Source organism: Marmota flaviventris, chromosome 3 (assembly GCF_047511675.1).
Source record: "Marmota flaviventris isolate mMarFla1 chromosome 3, mMarFla1.hap1, whole genome shotgun sequence".
Lineage (NCBI taxonomy): Eukaryota > Metazoa > Chordata > Mammalia > Rodentia > Sciuridae > Marmota > Marmota flaviventris.
The window spans coordinates 47,218,645-47,238,769 of record NC_092500.1 but is presented as its reverse complement, the minus strand read 5'-3'; the positions used below and the strand labels follow the sequence as shown (position 1 = coordinate 47,238,769).

Here is a 20,125-nt window from a genome sequence, read left to right as displayed (position 1 = left end):
TAGCATTAAGAGTTCAAGGTTTTGGAAGTATCCAAGCAAAGGCAAGAAACACTTTTATAAGTGATTTTAAGTGATTTCCTGCATTAAAAGGATAGGATATCCTTCTACCCTAAAATCATTTAATGACTTGTTTTATTAACATCTAGTTTTTCCTTATGTATATCTTCAAATTTTAGCTTGAATTTCTTAAGCCACTAGAAACCTAAATACATCTCTGTCCCACATAAAACAGTACTACTTACTTGCTTTGCATCTGAAAAAGCTACTTTCAACATAAATGTGTTTCAGAGTAAAATTAAATGGGGACTAGATTATTAGGTCCATCATTATCTACTGTTCCCTTCATAGGTTTCACAGTAGGACTTTTGATCAACCCTAACTATCCTTGAATGTAAGTGTATACATACACTTGAAATCCATTTGGAAATGTTTCTTTCATTACCAAATACAGAAATTTCTTATGGGTAGCACAGCATAGTAGGAAAAGAATGTGTCTCAATCTACTGCCCTGTCAATATGTGTGCAGCCTTGAAAAAGTTAATCTTTTGAGTTTTGTTCCTCATAAAACAAATTAAGGCATTTGTGAATAACTTAGTTTATGTCAGTTATTCAGTAGATGTTGGCCAATTTCTCCAAGACACTGATATTTATTGTGGGGAAGATGATTTCCACTTATCTTGGGATATTTTAATTTGGCTAGGTGCTGTTTCTTACATAGCAATTCTTAAGTTTTTAAGACCATGGCAAGAACAAAATAAACCTAGAATTAAATCCTAGAATGTTCAAACTGTGTTCTAATCCAACCTTTTCACTTCAAGAAGAGGAAACATCAATTATTTACCTTGCCTCAAATGAATTACTATTCAAGTTGTGAGCCAAACCTTTCCGTGTCTAGCTAGTTCCAAAGCTGACTGCACATAAACATTCACTTCAATTATCACAAAAGACCAACAGTGAGAATTTAGCACTACCAGTGTGATACTACAAACTTAAGTATCTGTTTTTTGCTTTACTCAGTTGCAAACAAAGACTGAGTGCAAACAAATCTGAACTTGTAAAAATATACCAAATACTATTTCAAACAAAATGCAAAGACTTAAGGAGCTTCCTGGCTTATTTTCAATAAGGTGATATTTAAGATCCTTTCCTGTTCTAATATGCTCTCATTGTAAATATCTAGAAATAGTAATGTTCTCAGTATAATCATATTCTCAATATAATAGGAAAAGTTTAGGGCCAGTAAAAGATACAGGTAGAAAAAAGCAGTGGCCACAGAAGAAATTTATTCCGAATCCTAAATTCTGTGGCTAATTACAAATATTTATGGAAAGAAAGTTAATTTCTTGATAATAGCAAGTTGGAAATCAGTACAATGGTAAAGTTAAAATCAAACAAAAAATAATTTTCTATAATTACATCTACTGGATCAGAAAGAAATTTTTCCTAGATGGTTTTCTTTTGGATCACTCTACTTTCATTATGTTTATTTTTACCTAATTATTCCAGGTGCAAAGGTCTAAAATCTATCTAGAATATGAATTTTAATGAAAAACAGGTGATGGTAAAATACTCATCTCCTTGCCAGTGTATTTTAGCAATTCAAGTGTTTAGTAGCAGTGTGTCATCCAAAATCTTCACAATTTGCCAGTTTTTTGAAAGTGTATTTTCTCAACGTGTTAAATTCCCTTCCATTCCTAGCATAAAAAATCCTTCCTTATGCCGATTCTTTTTTAAAATGTATGTTTAGTTGTTGACAGACCTTTATTTATGTATTTATATGCAGTGCTGAGAATTGAACCCAGTGCCTCACACATGCTAGGCAAGTGCTTTGCCACTGAGCTACAACTCCCAGCCCCTTATGCTGATTCTTTTTAGGATTTAACAAAATGGTATATATATTAAGTACAAGATTGAATTCTTTAACTTAAGTGATGGAACTTTTAAAAGAATATTGATCATGAGAACAAACATCATAAAATAACAATGACTAATATCCTTGTTTAGATAAGTTTTATTTTCCTTTAAAGTTTCTTAAGATTGTCCATGATTCCCCTGGGGGGGGGGGGCGGGGGGCGCACTGGCTGCAGACAATGACACACATTAAATAAGTGGATCTGGTTCTGAGTATTACATTTCTTATCTTAGTTTCCGTAGGCAGAACACTATCCAGAGAAGACTAGCTTTCCTGTGCTGCCTCTCCTCTGCAAGAACAGAAGATGCTAAAAGACCTCAGAACTTCTGAGGTTCTGACAATTCTTACTACCATTCTGATGACCTGTTTTCTGAAACTGAACAGAAGATATATCCAATCTTCCCAGGGAATGCTAATGTAGTTTTACCTCAAGAAAAGGAAATAATAGCAAACATTTGAAGTATTTCCTTTAGGATAAAAATATAAATTAATCTGTGAAGTCTTCTGATATCTTTTGACTCTCAGTAAGAAAGACATGAAGATAAAGGAAGACAAGCAAGCTAATTCAATATGAAACAAAATTAAATGTTTAAATAACAGAAGACTGGATGACAACAGTTTCTTCAATTATTTTGAGAATGTAAGCAAAGAAACGGACTAAATGGAAAACTAAATGGATTTAAAAAGATGTAAAGAATTTAAGTTAAGGTCTGGGGTTATGGCTCAGCAGTAGAATGCTCGACTAGCACGTGTAAGGCCCTGAGTTCGATCCTCAGCACCACATAAAAATAAATAAAATAAAGGTATTGTGTCCAACTACAAATAAAAAATAAAATATTTTTTTAAAAAACTAAAAGTAATGTGTCCAACTACAATATATATATATATATATATATATATATATATATATATATATATATATATATATATATATAAAATTTAGGTTAAGACAAAAATTTATGATATTGTTCCATATACTTAGAAGACCATCTTCAGTTCTGAGGGACAGGTTTCATTCATAGAACACTTTAAGCTCTGGATTCAGTGAAAATTGAATCATATTCATGATTATTATTGGCCCCTCCCATTCCGGTGGTTTTTTATAAACATTATTATGAATCAATTTTGCCTCAAGATTCAATCCCTCAGCATAATTGCTCACTGCTGTCACAGGTCTATATAGGGGAGGCTGCAGCTTTCTTGAAAAGATTACAATAATCTGCAAAGGAAGAAGATTCAGAGTGAAGATTTGTTAGGTCAGGTCAAGTTGTTTCAACCATTAGACTAACTTTTCCTTTCAATTAATATAATTCTCACAATCGTCTTTATGCCAACAGAAAAGGAATAGTATAATTCCTAGATAAAAGATGAAAAATAAAAAAATCTCTCCAAAAATTTGAATGATATATTAAAGAACATAGCCTTTTCTGGATACGCAAGGTTTCCAAACCTTGCATTTTCTTTATTTTGAAAAACACATAGCATACTTGCCTTCCTTACCCATTGCTTGGAAATACTTGTTACCTATCACATAAAGGAATGTGGTACTTCAGAAAAACGTATCAGAACTGCAGTCAAAAGTAGAATTTTAAATCCAAGAAAGAGTTCTTTGATTCCGTGTTTGATATTCACCAGGAACATAATTCAGTTTGATTAAGAGTTTATTCATTTGGGACTTGCAAACTAAGAAAAAGATGTATATTATGAAAACTGAATATTCCAATTTTATTCTTCAAAAAGAAGCCGTTCGAAATAGTGCTCAAGTTTGATTTTATGATAGAAATGCGGTTTGGAAAGATAGTTTACAAAATAAAGGTCACGAAAGGAATAGAAGCTGAAGGATGGAGGGAGCGGGAAGAACTAAGAGAGCCGACAGCTCTAGAAAGGGTACCTGTCCCAAAGTGGGTCTGCACGCCGCTGTCGCCTTACACAGCGCTCCTGGTAATCTCATCTACAAATCTCGGGGTGGGCCCCAGGTGCAAGACTCCTAAGGAGGGAAACCACATAAAGGATTCTGTTCTCCTGATGGGAAAAGTGGTCTCTACAGGCTGCAAGCCTCTCCACCTGTTTCCTTTGGTTCCTTCTCAGTCAACTCCAGCTAGGGTCCACTCGGCTGCCCAAGACCTAAGTTTGCCGCGAGGTCCACTGCGGACCTAGGCAGCAAGTTTCCTGATGTTGCCAGTCGAGGAATCCTGCCCCCACGCGCTTTGCCTCTACAGCAAACTCCGCCCTACTCAGCCTATCTTGCTCGGATCCTGCCATCCTCTGGGCCGGGCTGGGGCGCAAAACTGGGCCCTTGTTAAGGCGGTTAGGAGGGAGGGCGGGCACCCGCGGCAGGACCGTTAGTGCGCTCGCCCCTGCGGCGTGGGCGCGGCTGGGTCACACCTCCCATAGCGGCGCGCGGCGTGGATACCTGCGGGGGCCTCCCGGGGCGTACCCCAACTCACGCCGGTCGCCGGTGGACTTCCATCTCCGTCCACTCGGCTTGGCCGCGCGGCTGTCCTCCCTCCCTCATCGCCTCCCGTGGGCCTCCCCAGAACACCGCTACTTGGCAGCTGGCTCACTGTCCCGGCAAACTGACCAATCCTTTTTGGAGTTCAAGATTCCCGCCGCTCCACTTGCACTACGTCGGTCCCCTCTTTTCTTTTTTTTCCCTTTAACTTTCACCTGGGTTAGGCTATGCTGAACCTAAACTTTCATCTAGGATGTCTTTCCCAGGGGATTTGGAGAGGATTCGGAAAGCAAGTAGCCGCTGTCCCGGGTGTACGCCTACAGGCGACGCCCCGGGCGGGGCGGGGCGGAGCAGGAGGGCCTGGGTCGGCGGCGGGCGGGGCGGAGCAGCTCCCTTACGGGGAGCCCCCGGGCTCGTCCTAGCCCGGCCGCTCCTACACTAGTACAGCTGCCAGCGAGTCCGCGGAAAAGCGGCCGGCGGGCGATGGAGACTGGGAGACTCACGGCGAGAGGAGGCGGGGTTGGGGAGGCGCGGAGAGCGCGGGGGCGGAGGCTGGCAGGGGGCGCTGGAGGCTGGAGCGGTCCGTGCGCTCCCTGCGCCCGAGGGTACTGGAGGCTCTGAAGCGGCTGCCGCACCGGGGCCGGGCGGCGGCTGGGCCGGGGCGGGGGGCGCTGCCGCCGCCGGGGGCGTCGCCGGCCTCGGCCCCTTTGTTCTCGCGCGCTCCCCCTCGCCGCCCACTCCCCTGCTGTCGCGCGGCGGCGGCGGCGGCGGTGGTGGCGGCGGCGGCTCCTCCCGCCCGAGGCAGTCGGGCTCGGCGCCGGGGGCGGGAGGGGGCGGGGGGAGCGCGCCAGCCGCCGAGAGTGGGGGGCGATGGCGAAGCTCCGGGTGGCTTACGAGTACACGGAAGCCGAGGACAAGAGCATCCGGCTCGGCTTGTTTCTCATTATCTCCGGCGTCGTGTCGCTCTTCATCTTTGGCTTCTGCTGGCTCAGTCCCGCGCTGCAGGATCTGCAAGCCACGGCCGCCAACTGCACGGTGCTGTCGGTGCAGCAGATCAGCGAGGTGTTCGAGTGCACCTTCACCTGTGGCGCCGACTGCAGGGGCACCTCGCAATACCCCTGCGTCCAGGTCTACGTGAACAACTCGGAATCCAACTCCAGGGCGCTACTGCACAGTGACGAGCATCAGCTCCTTACCAACCCCAAGGTAAGGACGTCCGCCCCTGGCGCCCAGGGGCTCCAGCGAAGAATGCCTTGCTCCTGCGGAGCCCTGGAGATTTGGAGACAGCGTAGGGTTAGACCCGTGCGGAGTAGTTCGGAATGGGTTCCGGTTGCTAGGAGGAGACAGGCATCGAAAGCTGTACTCAAACCCAGAGTGAGTTCATCAGGGAGCCCCAGGGATCAGGTCCTTCCGGTGGGTTTGTGCAAGTGACAATCAGTCGTGCCCCCCCAAAATCTCTTTATACACCTATCTTGTCTGGCCTCAGATTTTGAGGCCCAGACGCAGCCGGGTCTGGCGCTTACAGGACGGGATTTGGAGAAACGCAAGCAGCAGAGAAAGTTAACTTTTCCTTCCATGAAAGCCCTTGGGCAGCGAGGATCCACCTACGGTCAGCGACGGTCCGAGCTGCAGCAAAAACTTAGATGTAATGACTTTTTGTTAGGAGGTCGATGGGGGGGGGGGTCTCTTAGCCCCTCGAAAGATGTTAAGAGAGATCCTTTCTTTTACCACTAAACAGACCTTTTAAACCTGTCGTCTAAAGATAAACGTGAAATTCTACGTAGGTCCATTTTGGAGGGTCCTGTGGGATGCTAGTGACTCTGTGTATCTAGGGACAATCAGGAGCGGTCTGTAGAACAGTACAACTTACTGAAAATAGAAAACCCTCAGTGAAATATATATACCAAACAGTCCTTTCCTGACAACTTTCGATGTCACAAGCATAAAAGAAAAGAAAATCTGGTTAGGACTCTCGGGCTGGAGAGCTGAGGAGACTCAGAAAACTGTTCCCAGTGGAGAAAAATACTTATAAAAAGCAGTGAACTAATTGAGCTTCCTAGTGCATCTGCTTCTGCAGGAAGGGTTTTGTTTCTTCCTTTGGTCTTTCCTATTATCTTTGTTGCTTAACTATCAAAGTAAGGGTGTGTGTGTGTGTTTTTAAAAGTTACTGACACTTTTTCTCTTTGTGAGGGCCCTGCCTGAACACCAAGCAGGAAAGCAGTCCAAAAGAAAATGAACTATGTGTTCACAGGATAACTTTGTATTAAATGTGGCAAATTGCATTTATATTTGTCTCCCAAAAAATTCTGAATTAATATTTTAAAGTATTTAAAACAAACTTACTATTGCTGTGTAGTAAAATTCATGATCTTTTCTTCAAAACAGGAAATCCTTGAATATGAGAAAAGAAAAATAATTACATTTTAGAAGTAAGACTCTTCTTAGAAAAATGCTCATGCTAACAAATTAATATTCATTTGCCTTAAAATGAAGATAATACAAAGAAATTAAGAAATATAGGAGTAAGAACATAGAATGCAGAATTTAGAATATGATGTTCAAGCTCATGAAGAAGTGAAAATTTCTCAAAGACATGTTATAAATTAGTCTGCTTAATGCTTAGTTATGTTTAAAAAGAAATATGAGGGTTTTAAAAACTATTTTTTCATTATCAAACCGTAATATAAAAAAAAGGGTGCCAAGGAGTAGTAATGATTTAGAAATTATATGATAGTTTATCATTTAGTTTTTACAGTTGGTAAAACATTGCTAATTACTTGAAGACTGTGGTTTAGTCACTAATAAATTAATTATATGTATGTACATGTATGTGTATATACATGTACGTATATCTATCTATATCTATATCTATCTATCTATCTATCTATCTATATATCAGTAAATGATTAGTATCTAACCACGACATTGACAAATTAGAATTTGCTACAGGAAGGCTGCTTCACAATTTCCAGGCAATTATTCAGGATCTGGCAGAAAAGGTAAATTGAAATCATTAGGACATTGATTTTTAAATCACTGGAAAGCAATCACAATTGTTTTATGTAATACCAAGATATTTCTCTCTGTGTCTGTTTCTCTCTCCCCTCCCCCCCCCCTCTCTCAAATAATCTGGTATTTTCCAGTATCAGTTCGGAACTCAGCAATAGTTATTTTAAAGAAGTACCTGAACAAAATCACATCTTATGAAGGGAAGTATTCAGGAAATGACAGAACAGGAAGATGATATATTTATGTTACAAAAAGTGAACAACATCTCTATCAACTTAGGCCAGGTTTCCTCAGTCAAACCAATATTTCTCTCTTTATCCAGATGACAGGGTGTTGTGGCACATATAGGACATAAATTTGCTTTTCAACATCACCTTTTTATTTTTGATCAATTAAATACTCAATTTGGAAATTTTTGTAAGCAATTTGTGTTGAAAAAATTCAGTGCAACTACAATATTGTGGGAGTCAAGTACATGAGCGGATTGTTTACCCAGTGTCCTTGCAATTAGATAGTGTCCCCTGCCCATGCAGTTGCACCTTGGCCCTCTAGACCTTTTCTTGCCTTCCCTTACTTACCTCTTTAATGGAGGTTTAATTTTCCCACCCATTCCTTTCATTCAATAGATCCCAGCCACCTTCCACCTTCTCTTCACATCCCACCACCACAGGAAACCACTTAGGAAATCTCTTAGAAAAATAGAACAAGCACTTTTTCTTCTCCCTTGAATTTGCTGCATTAATCACAATAAAAGACAGGACAGGGAAAGAAGTTTACAAATGTATAACTTCATAAGCCATAAACTACTAAAGATGTTGATTTTTGATTAATAATTTCTTTAAAATTAAGTTCTCTTCAGTTTACTTACATTTTTCTTCAAGTCCTTATTCTCTAAAGCAGTCACTGTATCTATCATGTAACGTAGTATTCAAGGCAAGTAATTATCCACGAGAGATGACATGTTCTGAGGATTAACCATAGTGAAATCTAAATTTGGGGTTCACTTTCTCTTACTACTCTCCCCATCCCTCCCCTGTCCCTGTCACACCACTGTCTCTTTGTAACTCAGGGGTTAAGTGTGCCAAGACCTTGGGTTCTCAACTATGGTTGCACAGTGGAATTATCTGGGAACTTTAAAAAGAAATTCTTATGCTCGGGTCCAACGCTCAGAGATTTCAACCTTCAGAGATGTCTTGGGTGGGGCCTGGGTATTGGTGTTTTTATTCAGAGTTCTTCTCGTGATTCTAATAGGTAGATAAGAAATGAAAAGCACTGTTTTGGACAGTGACCTCATCTACTGTTTAAGAAAAACAACAAAAGGACTCATGTAATTGATATTTGTGTTTTCGGGATAAAAGATCTTGTTGACACTACTGAAGACAGGAGGTTGATATAAAAAGAGAAACCCAAGGAAATTCTTAAGGGAAGGAAGAGAATAATTTAAAATTAGGTGGAAATGATCATTTAAAATTAGTTTAAGTGAAATGAACTCATGCAATTCCAGACGTTTGGATTTGCATCAATATATACATTGGATGGCAAAGAAAAGATGAATTTTTTAACCTCATTCTTTTTTTTTTTTCTTTTTTCTTTTTTTGTGGTGATGGGTGCTATATTCTTATATGTGGTGCTGTATTCTTATATGAGGGATAAGAGAGAGCTGGTGATTAGAGACCACATGTTTAATTTTGTTTTGATTTTTTTTTCTTCCACTGATGATAAAAACCTAGAAACAAAGGATAAGTCTGTTTCTAAGAAACTGGTACTCTACAAGTGACAGAAATACATTGGAGAGGAAAACTTAGGTGGGAATGAAAAAGGCTTTGGGCTTTAAGTACCATCCCCTGATGCTGTAGGTACCAGCTACATAAGCTGTAAGCACTGTGGCTTCTATGGCTTCTTGGAATTCTTCAGGTCCACATTGGTGCACCCATCCCCAGCACACAATTAGACAGTGTGGGCTGCTGGAGTTCATTTGTGGACTCCTTTTTTTGTAACATATGTTTAATTTGTTACAGTTTGTGCTCTACAGAGTCCATCTCTCCTCTCAAAACTACTTAGTAAAAGGCTCTGCAGGGTTGTGACTTCTCTGTATTAGTAATACAGTCTTTATTTCTACATGAAGAAGTGGCTTTCCTTGTTTTTTTTTTTTTCTTCTAGTGAGTATAATGAATAATATTTGGTGTAAACTTAAAATTCAGTTGATCAAATAATTTTTCTTTATCTATTATGATCAAAGAACCAAGAAAGAAACCAGAGGTCATACAAAAATGAGTATTTAACAAAATAGTGTCTACTCTGTGACATGTGTGCTTCTAGGATCTGAGTCTAGAACAGATTGAAATGAAGTCGGTGGCCACATGGAACTTACATTTTCGTGCAGGGTAACAGACAAGAAGTTAATTTATAATGTTATGAAATGATAGATGGGTAAAGAAAATTCAGGCAGGGTAAGGGAATAGACAGTGATGGGAGAAGCAAAGGGCTGCTCTCTGGGGACAGGATGCTCCAAGACCACCGGCCTGATGATATCTGCACAGACACCCAGAGAAGGTGAGGCATATGAAGAATCTGAAAGGAGATAAAGCATCAAATCTCATGGCTATCTGGGGAAAGAGCATTCCACAGGCTGAGCAAACAGTAAGTGCAAAGGCCCTGAGACAAGTGGCTACCAGGTCTGGGTGAGAAACAGTGAGGACAGCGCTGAGGTTGGATCACAGTGAGCGGGGCAAAGAACAGAGGCAGATGATTAAGGTCCCCAGAACAAGACAACTTTGGGTTTTATTCTAAATTTGATGGTGAGCACCTGACCTTGAGCAGGGCTGAGATCAGACTCAGACTTTGTAAAGATGTAAATGATTCCTTTGGTTGATGAGTTAAAAATGCAAAGTATGTGCACACATACTCACTGTGAAGAGCAGGAGGGACAAAGGCAAGTTCAGAAACAGGGTTCAATAGAACAGATAAAAGATGGTGGTGGCTGAGATCCATGGATAACTTTGGTAAAATTCACCGATAGGTTGAATATGAGAACTGAGGGAAAGAGAAGTCAAGTATGACTCCAAAATTTGTGGCAAGCACAGCTGGATGAATGGAGGGGACGGTCCTTTTGTTAGTTGGAGGAAACTAGAGGAGAAGTGGGTTTGGAGGAGTGTCGGTGAGAATCAAGGTTTCTGTTTCACATCTGCCCACGGGATGTACACATGAGGAAGCCCTTCAAGGAGATTATTATCTAGCAGAGGAGGTAAGAACATAGGTAACTATCAGAGGAGGCAGAATGTCCAGTTCCACAGGGAGGCCCCAGCAATATGGTTTGATCATTGAGAAGGAAAAGGAGAAAACTTCATAAAGAAACATTTTCCATGAGTCTTGCTGAGGAAATTTTTATGTTGGTGCTGAGGAAAGGTAAGGAGGAATGACGAGAATATCAAGTAAGAGAAAATGCTGGAAGCAAGGCCAAGAGCTGTGTGGTATGGGATGTGTTGGGGGGTCCCCAGGTAGACTGGCATGCCCCAAACACACGCTCCATAGAAATCTTGGGGGAAAAGCAGGAGATTAAACTAGGGCCAGTAGTGTAAAGGTCCTTTACAGGCAGGACAAGTTTGATGGACACTAAGGGGCCTTGACAGGAAGAATAATGTACCCCTTCTCAAAGATGTTCACATCCTAATCCTTAAAACCTGCAAATATCTTCTGTTTCATAGCAGAGGAGAATTAAGGTTGCAGATGGAGTTAATGCTACAAATCAGGGAGATTGTCCTGATTTATGCACACAGGCCCACTATAATCACAAGGGGTTCAATGTGGAAGACACGGGCAGAAGGGGAGGTCAGAGGAATGCAATTAGAAAGACTCAACTAGCCATTGCTAGTAGCTTTCAGCCAAGGAGTATAGGCAACCTCTTTTTACAAGGAAGTGGGAATAGGCAAAAAAAAATAAATTCTCCCCTAGGCCTCCAGAAAAGAATGCAGCCTAGATGGAGTCTTGATTTTAGCCCAGCGGGATCCACTCTGGACTTCTGACCTCTAAAATTCTAAGAGTAAATTTGTAGGTTGGTTTTATTTGTTTGTTTAAATCCAAGGGTGCTTGACCACTGAGCCACATCTCCAGCCCTTTTTATTTTTTTTATTTTGAGACATGGTCCTGATAAGTTGCTTAGGGCCTCACAAAGTTGCTGAGACTGTCTTTGAACTTGCAATCCCTCCCGCCTCAGCCTCCCAAACCACTAGGATTCCAGGAGTGCACAACTGTGCATGCCCAGCTCTTCTGTTCTTTTAAAATAACAGTGATATAATTGCAAATCATTAAATTAATTACATGGATTTTGAAAATTTTTGCAAATAAATGAATTTGAATAAATTCACTTTATGTATTTTATTTGCTTTCTTAAGTAGCAGAATCCAGCAAATTAGGTCTCTAGAAGCTCTGGATACTGAAGCACATGCAAAGAAATATCTCGACTTATATATCATCTAATTGGTATATAAGATCAAATGAAGTTTGAAACCTTATCCAATGTCCGGTTTACTAATTCTAACTTAACCATATTACAACAGCATGTGTTGATGTTCTGTTTCATTGGAGAAAGCTAAATTCTAGAAAGTAGAATTTTAATCCTTTTTTCTTTGTAATAAAGTTATTATGTAGTTATTTTTGTCAGAACAACTTTATTTTAAAATAGATTTAAAGAACTGAAAACCAGACGATAATACTTGTGAGAGCTAAATTCTCAGTTCTATTATAATTACCTTTTATTTTCTCTATTTCAAGGATAAAAATGGGAATAAAATTTATCATTATTTTCCTAAGACCTGCTTCTATTCGAGTCTTTTATTTCTATCAATAGTACATCATTCCCTCCTATTAATACTTATTTTTTTAACTTTCCTTGACATTTAGTCAAGACAGTTATCTTTTGCTTTGATTATTACAATGCCTCTTCACTGTCCTTGTATTTAATATATTTCTTCTTCTATATTGGTGGTTCTCAAAGTATTATCAGTGCGCTAGCAGCACCAGCATCACCCCTAGAATTCCTGTCCCACCTGTGACCAACTGAAGAAATTCCACCCACATTCTGAGTTGAAGTTTGAGAATTTGCAGAGTTAAAAAAAATTAAAAAGTAAATAAACCAAGCACTAAGGGGGGGGGGATTAATATAAACAAACAATCCTAAATAAGACAACAAAAGAGAGAAGAAAGAATTTAGGCAGATGGAACAAGTAAAAAAAAATGTTATTAGATTTAGACCTAAAGATATAAGTAATTATATTAAATATAAATGGACTAACTCCTCTAATTAAAATACAGAGATTGGTAGACTTGAAAAATCAAACCCAAGTATATTTGGTTCAAGAATACCAACCAAAAAATGGCAATGGATGTATGTAGCTATTCTTCCAAAGAAGGTGTATAAATGACCAAAAAGCACATGAAAATATGTTCAACATAATTAGTTAAAACAAAAACACAATGAGATATCATTTCAAACCCAACAGAATGGCTATTTTTTAAAGACAATAAGAAGTATTGTTGAAAGTGTATAAATCACACATTACTTGCAAGAATAAATACAGCCACAGTGGAAAACAATTTGCCAGTTTCTCAAAAACCTAAACATAGAATTAACATATAACCCAGCAACTCCAGCAACTCCATTCCTAGGTGTACTCTGCAGAGAAATGAAAATAGATATCCACACAAAAACTTGAACGTGACTCTTTGTAACATTACAACCCAAGCATCTGTCAACTGATGAATGGATAAATAAAATTTGCTATATCAATACAACAGAAAATTATTTGGCTATAAAAAGGAATGAAGTTTAATACTTTCTACAATATGGATGCACCTTGAAAACACACCAAGTATAAGAAGCCAGACACAGAAGACTACACATTTTATAATTCCATGGGCATAAAATGTTGAGAATATGGAAATTGATAGACTGAAAGTAGACTTGTGGTTGCTTAGAGCTGGGGAGTATAGGATAATTGTATTTGACAGCTAAAAGATACAGAGTATCTTTGATGTGATGAAAATACTCTAAAATTGATATTGGTGATGGTTGCACACCTTTGTGAATCTCCTAAAAACCTTTAAATTGTATGTATAATTAAATGGTTGAGTTGATGGCATGTGAATTATATTTCAATAATTCAAAATTATATTTCAATAATTCAAAATAATTCCCAAAAATAATAACAGGAGATTTGCTCTACAAATTTTGGCATTTTAAATAATTTCTTAAGAGATGTTTTTTTTAATATTTAATTTTTAAATTTGTTCTTTTTAGTTATAAATGACAGTAGAATGTGTTTTGACATATTATACATATATGGAATATACCTTCCCATTCTTGTGCTTGTACATGATGTTAAGTTACATCGGTCGTGTATTCTAATATGAATATAGGAAAGTTAGGTCTAATTTATTCTAGTGTCTTTCTCATTCCCATCCTCCCTCCCTTCCCTTCATTTCTATTTGTCTAATCCAGTGAACTTCTGTTCTTTCCTTCCATCCCTTATTGTGTGTTAGCTTCCACATGTCAGATAGAACATTTGGTCTTTGGTTTTTTGGGATTGGCTTATTTCACTTAATGCAATACTCTCCAATTCCATCTATTTACTGGAAAAATGCCATGATTTAATTCTTTTTTATGGCTGAGTAATATTCCTCTGTGTGTGTATACTACATTTGTATGTGTGTACATACAAATGTATACTACATATGTATGTGTGTGTGTGTGTATACACACACACTTCATTTGTGTGTGTGTGTATATATATGTATACACACATACTACATTTTCTTTGTCCATTCATCTGTTGAAGGGCACTAGGTTGGTTCCATAATTTAGTTATTTTGAATTGAGCTGCTATAAACATCGAGGTGACCATGTCACTGTAGTATGCTGATTTTAAGTCCTTTGGGTATATTCTGAGGAGTGGCATAACTGGGTCAACTGTTGGTTCCATTCCATGTTTTATGAGAAATCTCCATACTACTTTCCCTAGTGGTTGTACTACTTTGTAGTCCCACAAGCAATGTATGAGTACCTTTCTCCCCACATCCTCGCCAACATTTATTAATTGTATTTTTGTTAATTGTCATTCTGACTGGAGTGAGGTGAAATCTCAGCATGATCTAATTTGTATTTCTCTAATTGCTGGAGATGTTGAGCATTTCTTCATGTAGTTGTTGACTGATTTTACTTCTGTGAAGTGTCTGTTCAGTTTCTTTACCCATATATTGATGGGGTTGTTCATTTTTTTGGTGTTAAGTGTTTTGAGTTCTTTATATTTTCTGGAGTTTAATGCTCTATCTGAGGTGCAGATGGCAAAAATTTCTCTCTGCTTACATTCTTGATTGTTTCCTTTGCTGTGAAGAAGCTTTCTACTTTGATATCATCCCATTTATTGATTCTTGATTTTACTTCTTGTGCTTTAGGAGTTTTATTGAGGAATTTGGTTCCTAAGACAATATGATGGAAATTTGGACCTACTTTTTCTTCTAGTAGGTGCAGGGTCTCTGGTGTAATGCCTGGGTCCTTTGAGTTGAGTTTTGTGCAGGGTGAGAGATAGGGGTTTAATTTCATGTTGTTACATATGGATTTCCAGCTTCATTTGTTGAAGAGGCTATCTTTTCTCCAATATGTTTATGGCACCTTTGTGTTGTATGAGATAACTGTATTTATGTGGATTTGTCTCTGTGTCTTCTATTTTGTTCCATTGGTCTTTGTGTCTGTTTTTGTGTCAATACCATGCTGTTTTTGTTCCTATCACTGTATAGTATAATTTAGGGTCTGATATTGTGATGCTTCCTGCTTCACTTTTCTTGCTGAGGATTGATTTGGCTATTCTGGGCCTCTTGTTTTTCCAAATGAATGTAATGACTTATTTTTCTATTTCTAGGAAGAGTGTCATTGGAATTTTAATAGGGATTGCATTAAAACTGTGTAGAGTGTTTGGTTGTCAAACACAATATTTGACAGTATTTATTCTGCCTGTCCGAGAACATCAGAGATCTTTCCATCTTCTAAGGTCTTCTTCGGTTTCTTTCTTTAGTGTTCTGTAGTTTTTATTGTAGAGGTCTTTCACCTCTTTTGTTAGGTCATTCCCCCATTTTATTTTGGAAACTATTATCAATGGGATAGTTTTCCTAATTTCTCTTTCAGTTGATTCATCACTGTTGTATAGGAACACAATTGATTTATGGGTGTTAATTTTATATCCTGCTACTTTGCTGACTTCATTTATGAGTTCTAGAACTTTTCTGGTAGAGTTTTTGGGTCTTCTAAATATAGAATCATGTCATTATCAAATAGGTAAAGTTTAAATTCTTCTTTTCCTATCAGTATCCCATTAATTTCTTTCTTCTAATTGCTCTGGCTATAGTTTCAAGGGCAATGTTGACTAGAAGTGGTGAAAGAAGGCATCCTTGGCTTCTACTAGTTTTTAGAGGGAATGCTTTCATTTTTTTCCCATTTAGAATGATGTTGGTTTAGGTTTTTAAATGTTGAGGTATGTTCCTATTATCCCTAGTTTTTCTAGTGTTTTGAACATGAATGGATGCTGAATTTTGTCAAATGCTTTCACTGCATTTATTGGGATAATCAGGTGATTCTTGTCTTTAAGTCTGTTGATGTGATGAATTATTTTTATTGTTTTCTGTATGTTGAACCAACCCTGCATCCTTGGGGTGAACCCCATTTGATCATGGTGAACTATTGTTTTAATATGTTTTTGTATGTGATTTGCAAAAATTTTAAGGATTTTTGTATATATCTTCATCAGGGATATCGATCTGAAGTTTTCTTTCCTTGATGTGTCTTTGTCTGGTTTTGGTATCAGGGTGAGAGTAGCTTCATCAAATGAGTTTGGAAGGGTTCCCTCTATTTTTTCTATTTCATGTAATAATTTTCTATTTCATGTATTAATTTGAGGAGGGTTGTTGTTCGTTCTACTTTGAAGGCCTGGTAGAACTCCGCCAAAAATGTGTCTGGTCCTGGGCTTTTCTTTGTTGGTAGGCTTTTGAAGGCATCTTCAATTTCATTGCTTGGCCTGATTCAATTTGGGTAAGTCACATGTGTCTAAAAATTGACAATGTCTTTATGTTTAAATTTTCTATGTCCTGTTTCAATTCAGGTAATCATACATCTCTAGAAATTTGTCAATGCCTCCAAGATTTTCTATTTTATTAAGAGTATAAATTTTCAAAGTAATTTCTGATTTTCTTCTGTAGTTCAGTAGTGTCTGTTGTGATGTTTTTTTTTCATCACAAATCTTAGTGATTTGAATTTTTCTCTTCATTAGTTTAGCTAAGGGTTTATCAATTTTATTTATTTTTTCAAAGAACTGTCTTTTTGTTTAATTGATTTTTTTTGAATTTTTTGTTTCAATTGCATTGATTTTGGCTCTCATTTCAATTATTTCCTGTCTTCTACTGCTTTTTGGTATTGATTTGTTCTTCTTTTTCTAGGGCTTTATGATACAATGTTAGGTTAATTATTTATTTATTTCTGTTCTTTCAAGGAATGAGCTCAATGCAATGAAATTTTCTCTTAGGACTCCTTTATAGTGTCCCAGAGATCTGGGGATTGAACGCAGGGCCTTATACATGTGAGGCAAGCACTCTACCAATGGAGCTATATCTCCAGCTCCAACCTCTAAGTATTTTTTAAATTTCATCCCTGATTTCTTCTATTATCCATTTGTTATTCACTAGCATACTTTTTAGTCTCCAATTGTTAGAGTACCTTCTATTTTTTATTTTATCATTCATTTCTAATTTTATTCCATTGTGATCTGTAGAATGCAAGGTTCGTTCCCTCCCCCCCCCCCCTCATTGGCTAAGAGTTGCTTTGTGGACTAAGGTATGGTTTATTTTAAAGAAGGATCCATGTGCTGCTTAGAAGAAAGAGTATGCAGTCATTGATGGATGAAATATTCTGTGTATGTCTGTTCACTCTGAATTGTCAATTATATTTTTTAGATCTATTGCCTCTTTATTTATTTTTCCTTTGGAGGATCTATCCAGTGGTGAGAGAGGTGTGTTAGAGTCATCCAGTGTTATTGTGTTGTCATCATTTGATTCTTGAAATTGAGAAGGGTTTATTTGATGTATGTAGATACTCCAATGTTTGGGGCATAAATATTTATGATTGCTAGGCCTTGTTGATGTGTAATTCCCCTAAGCAGTATGAAATGTCCTTCTTTATCCCTTCAGATTAACTTTGGCTTGATTTCCACTTTATCTGATATGAGGATAGAAATCCCTGCATGTTTACGAGATCCATGTGGATGATATGTTTTTACCTATTATTTACTTGAAATCTGTGGATGTCTTTGCCTATGAGGTGAGTCTCTTGGAGATAGCATATTGTTGGGTCTTGTTTTTCAATCCAATCTGCAAGTCTATGTCTTTTTTTTTTTTTTTTTTTTTTTTTGCAAGTCTATGTCTTGATTGATGAGTTTAGGCCATTTACATTCAATGTTATTATCGAGAAATAATTTTTATTCTCTGTCATTTCGACTTATTTCTGGTTTTTACTTTGAATTAGTTTCTCCCTTGATTGATTATTCTTCTAGTGTAGTTCCTCCCCTTGCTGATTTTCACTTTTATTTTTCATTTCTTCTTCATGAAATATTTTATTGAGAATGTTTTATGGTGCAGGCTTTCTAGTTGTGAATTCCTTTAGCTTTTTTCATGGAAGGTTTATATTTCATCAACAATTCTGAACTTTTATTTGCTGGGTATAGTACTGGCTGGCAAACATTTTCTTTCAGAGCTTGGTATATGTTATTCCAAGACCTCTGAGCTTTGAGGGTCTTGGTTGAGAGATCAACTGAGATCTAGATTGGTTTCCTTATAAATGTTACCTGTCATTTTTCTCTGTCATCCTTTAAAATTCTATCCTTATTTTGTATGTTAGGTATTTTCATAATAATATGCTTTGGTTGTGGATCTGTTGTAATTTTGAATATTTGGGATCCTCAAGTGTCCTGAAGTTGATTTTGCATTTCATTCTTTAGGTTTGGGAAATTTTCTGATATTATTTCATTGAAAAGATTGTACATTATTTTGGTTTGTATCTCAAAACCATCCTCTATCTTGATAAATCTTGTATTTGGTCTTTTCATGTTATCCCATATTTCTTGGAAGTTCTATTTACAGTTAACATCTTTTCTCCACTGTCAACTTTGTTTTCATTGCCTGAAACTCTGCCTTCTAAGTTGTTTAGTCTGTTGGTTATGCTTTCTTTCTTTCTTTCTTTTTTTTTTTTTAAAGAATGATTTTTTTTAAGTAGTTGATGGACCTTTATTTATTTATATGTGGTGCTGAAATTTGAACCCAGGGCCTCACACATGCCAGGCAAGCATTCTACCACTGACCCACAACCCCAGCCCCACTGTTGGTGATGCTTTCCATTGCACTTTTAATTTGGTTTATTGATTCCTTCACTTCTTTGATTTCTGCTTGATATTTTTTCAGAATCTCTCTTTGTTGAAATGATCTTTCACTTCCTGTATTTTCTCTCTGATTTCACTCCTTACATTGTCCTTTACCTCAAAGATCAGTTTAACTATATACATCCTTAAATCTTTCTTTGACAATTCTTCCATTGTTGTGTCAGTGGATACTATAATTGATGCATCTTGGTTTATTTAAGGCCATTTGTTCCCTTGATTTCCCATGATGTTTGTGTGTCTACCAATCTAATGGTATAGATCTGAGGCAGCAGAGTTTCTGCCCTGTGGATTTGTAGTGTCCCTGAAGATTTCCAGTACCTCACCATTTAGGGGGGCATAAATAATAACAACAACCCATGCAAACAGTATACAGCAGAAAATCAAATAGTTTCTGCCATGGCATCTACAATGATAAATTGTCACAATAAAAAGAAATGATATGATCAGTTATTGCTCACAGTAAAAATAGTTAAGTTTGCAAAAGGGTTAACAATTTTGAATGGTGGATTGGATGAGAACAGGTATGATGTAGGATCTGATCATTATGATGTAGGAGGAGAGAAGATAGAAGTAATTAAAGGAAGAGTGAAAGAAAGAACGATAGAGATTGGCTTGCTGAGAAGCTCCCTGTCTGCTTTCTTGATTTTTCATGCCATGAAGAAGCCAGGAAAGCAACCTTCTCTGTTGCACCATCTTGAAACTCCCAGAGATTTCTTATCCAGTAAATGATGTTACAACTCCCTATTATTTTGAAAAAAAAATTAAATATTAATTTTGAAAATAAAAGTTGTTTGGAAAGAATTATTATTTAAAAATTATTTTGAAAAATAGTTAAATAAAAGTATGCATTTAATTACAATTAAAATTACAGTTTTGATGAAATGACATTTTAAAAGTATAAAGACAGATTTACGGAAGTATAAATAAAGTTTCGGTAAATACTTAGATAACTTTTTTTTTTCCCATACCAAGGATTGAACTCAGGGGCACTTAACCACTGAGCCACATCCCCGGCCCCATTTTGTATTTTATTTAGAGACAGGGTCTCTCACTGAGTTGCTTAGAGTCTCGCTTTTGCTGAGGCTAGCTTTGAACTTGTGATCCTCCTGACTCAGCTTAGATAACTTTTTTGGGGTGGGCAAAGCCTTTCTAAACATGACACTCAAGGTGTCAGCAGGACTATGTGTCCCTGAATATTCTAGAAACACATCTTTGTTTCTTACTAGCTGAAGGTTGCCTGCATTCCTTGGCATTCCTTGGCTTGCAGCTGCATCAGTCCAG

General features: G+C 37.8%; 1 protein-coding gene across 1 annotated transcript in view; it reads left to right on the top strand.

Annotated features, from left to right (window-relative positions):
• The first annotated feature begins 5,172 nt into the window (after positions 1-5,172).
• Kcnmb4 (potassium calcium-activated channel subfamily M regulatory beta subunit 4) overlaps positions 5,173-20,125 on the top strand; it is a 59,922-nt gene continuing 44,969 nt past the window's right edge. The window contains exon 1 of the mRNA XM_027923326.2: positions 5,173-5,570. Within this exon, the coding sequence (XP_027779127.1) occupies positions 5,235-5,570 (336 nt within the window). The 5' untranslated portion in view covers positions 5,173-5,234. The remainder of the gene's footprint in view (positions 5,571-20,125) is intronic.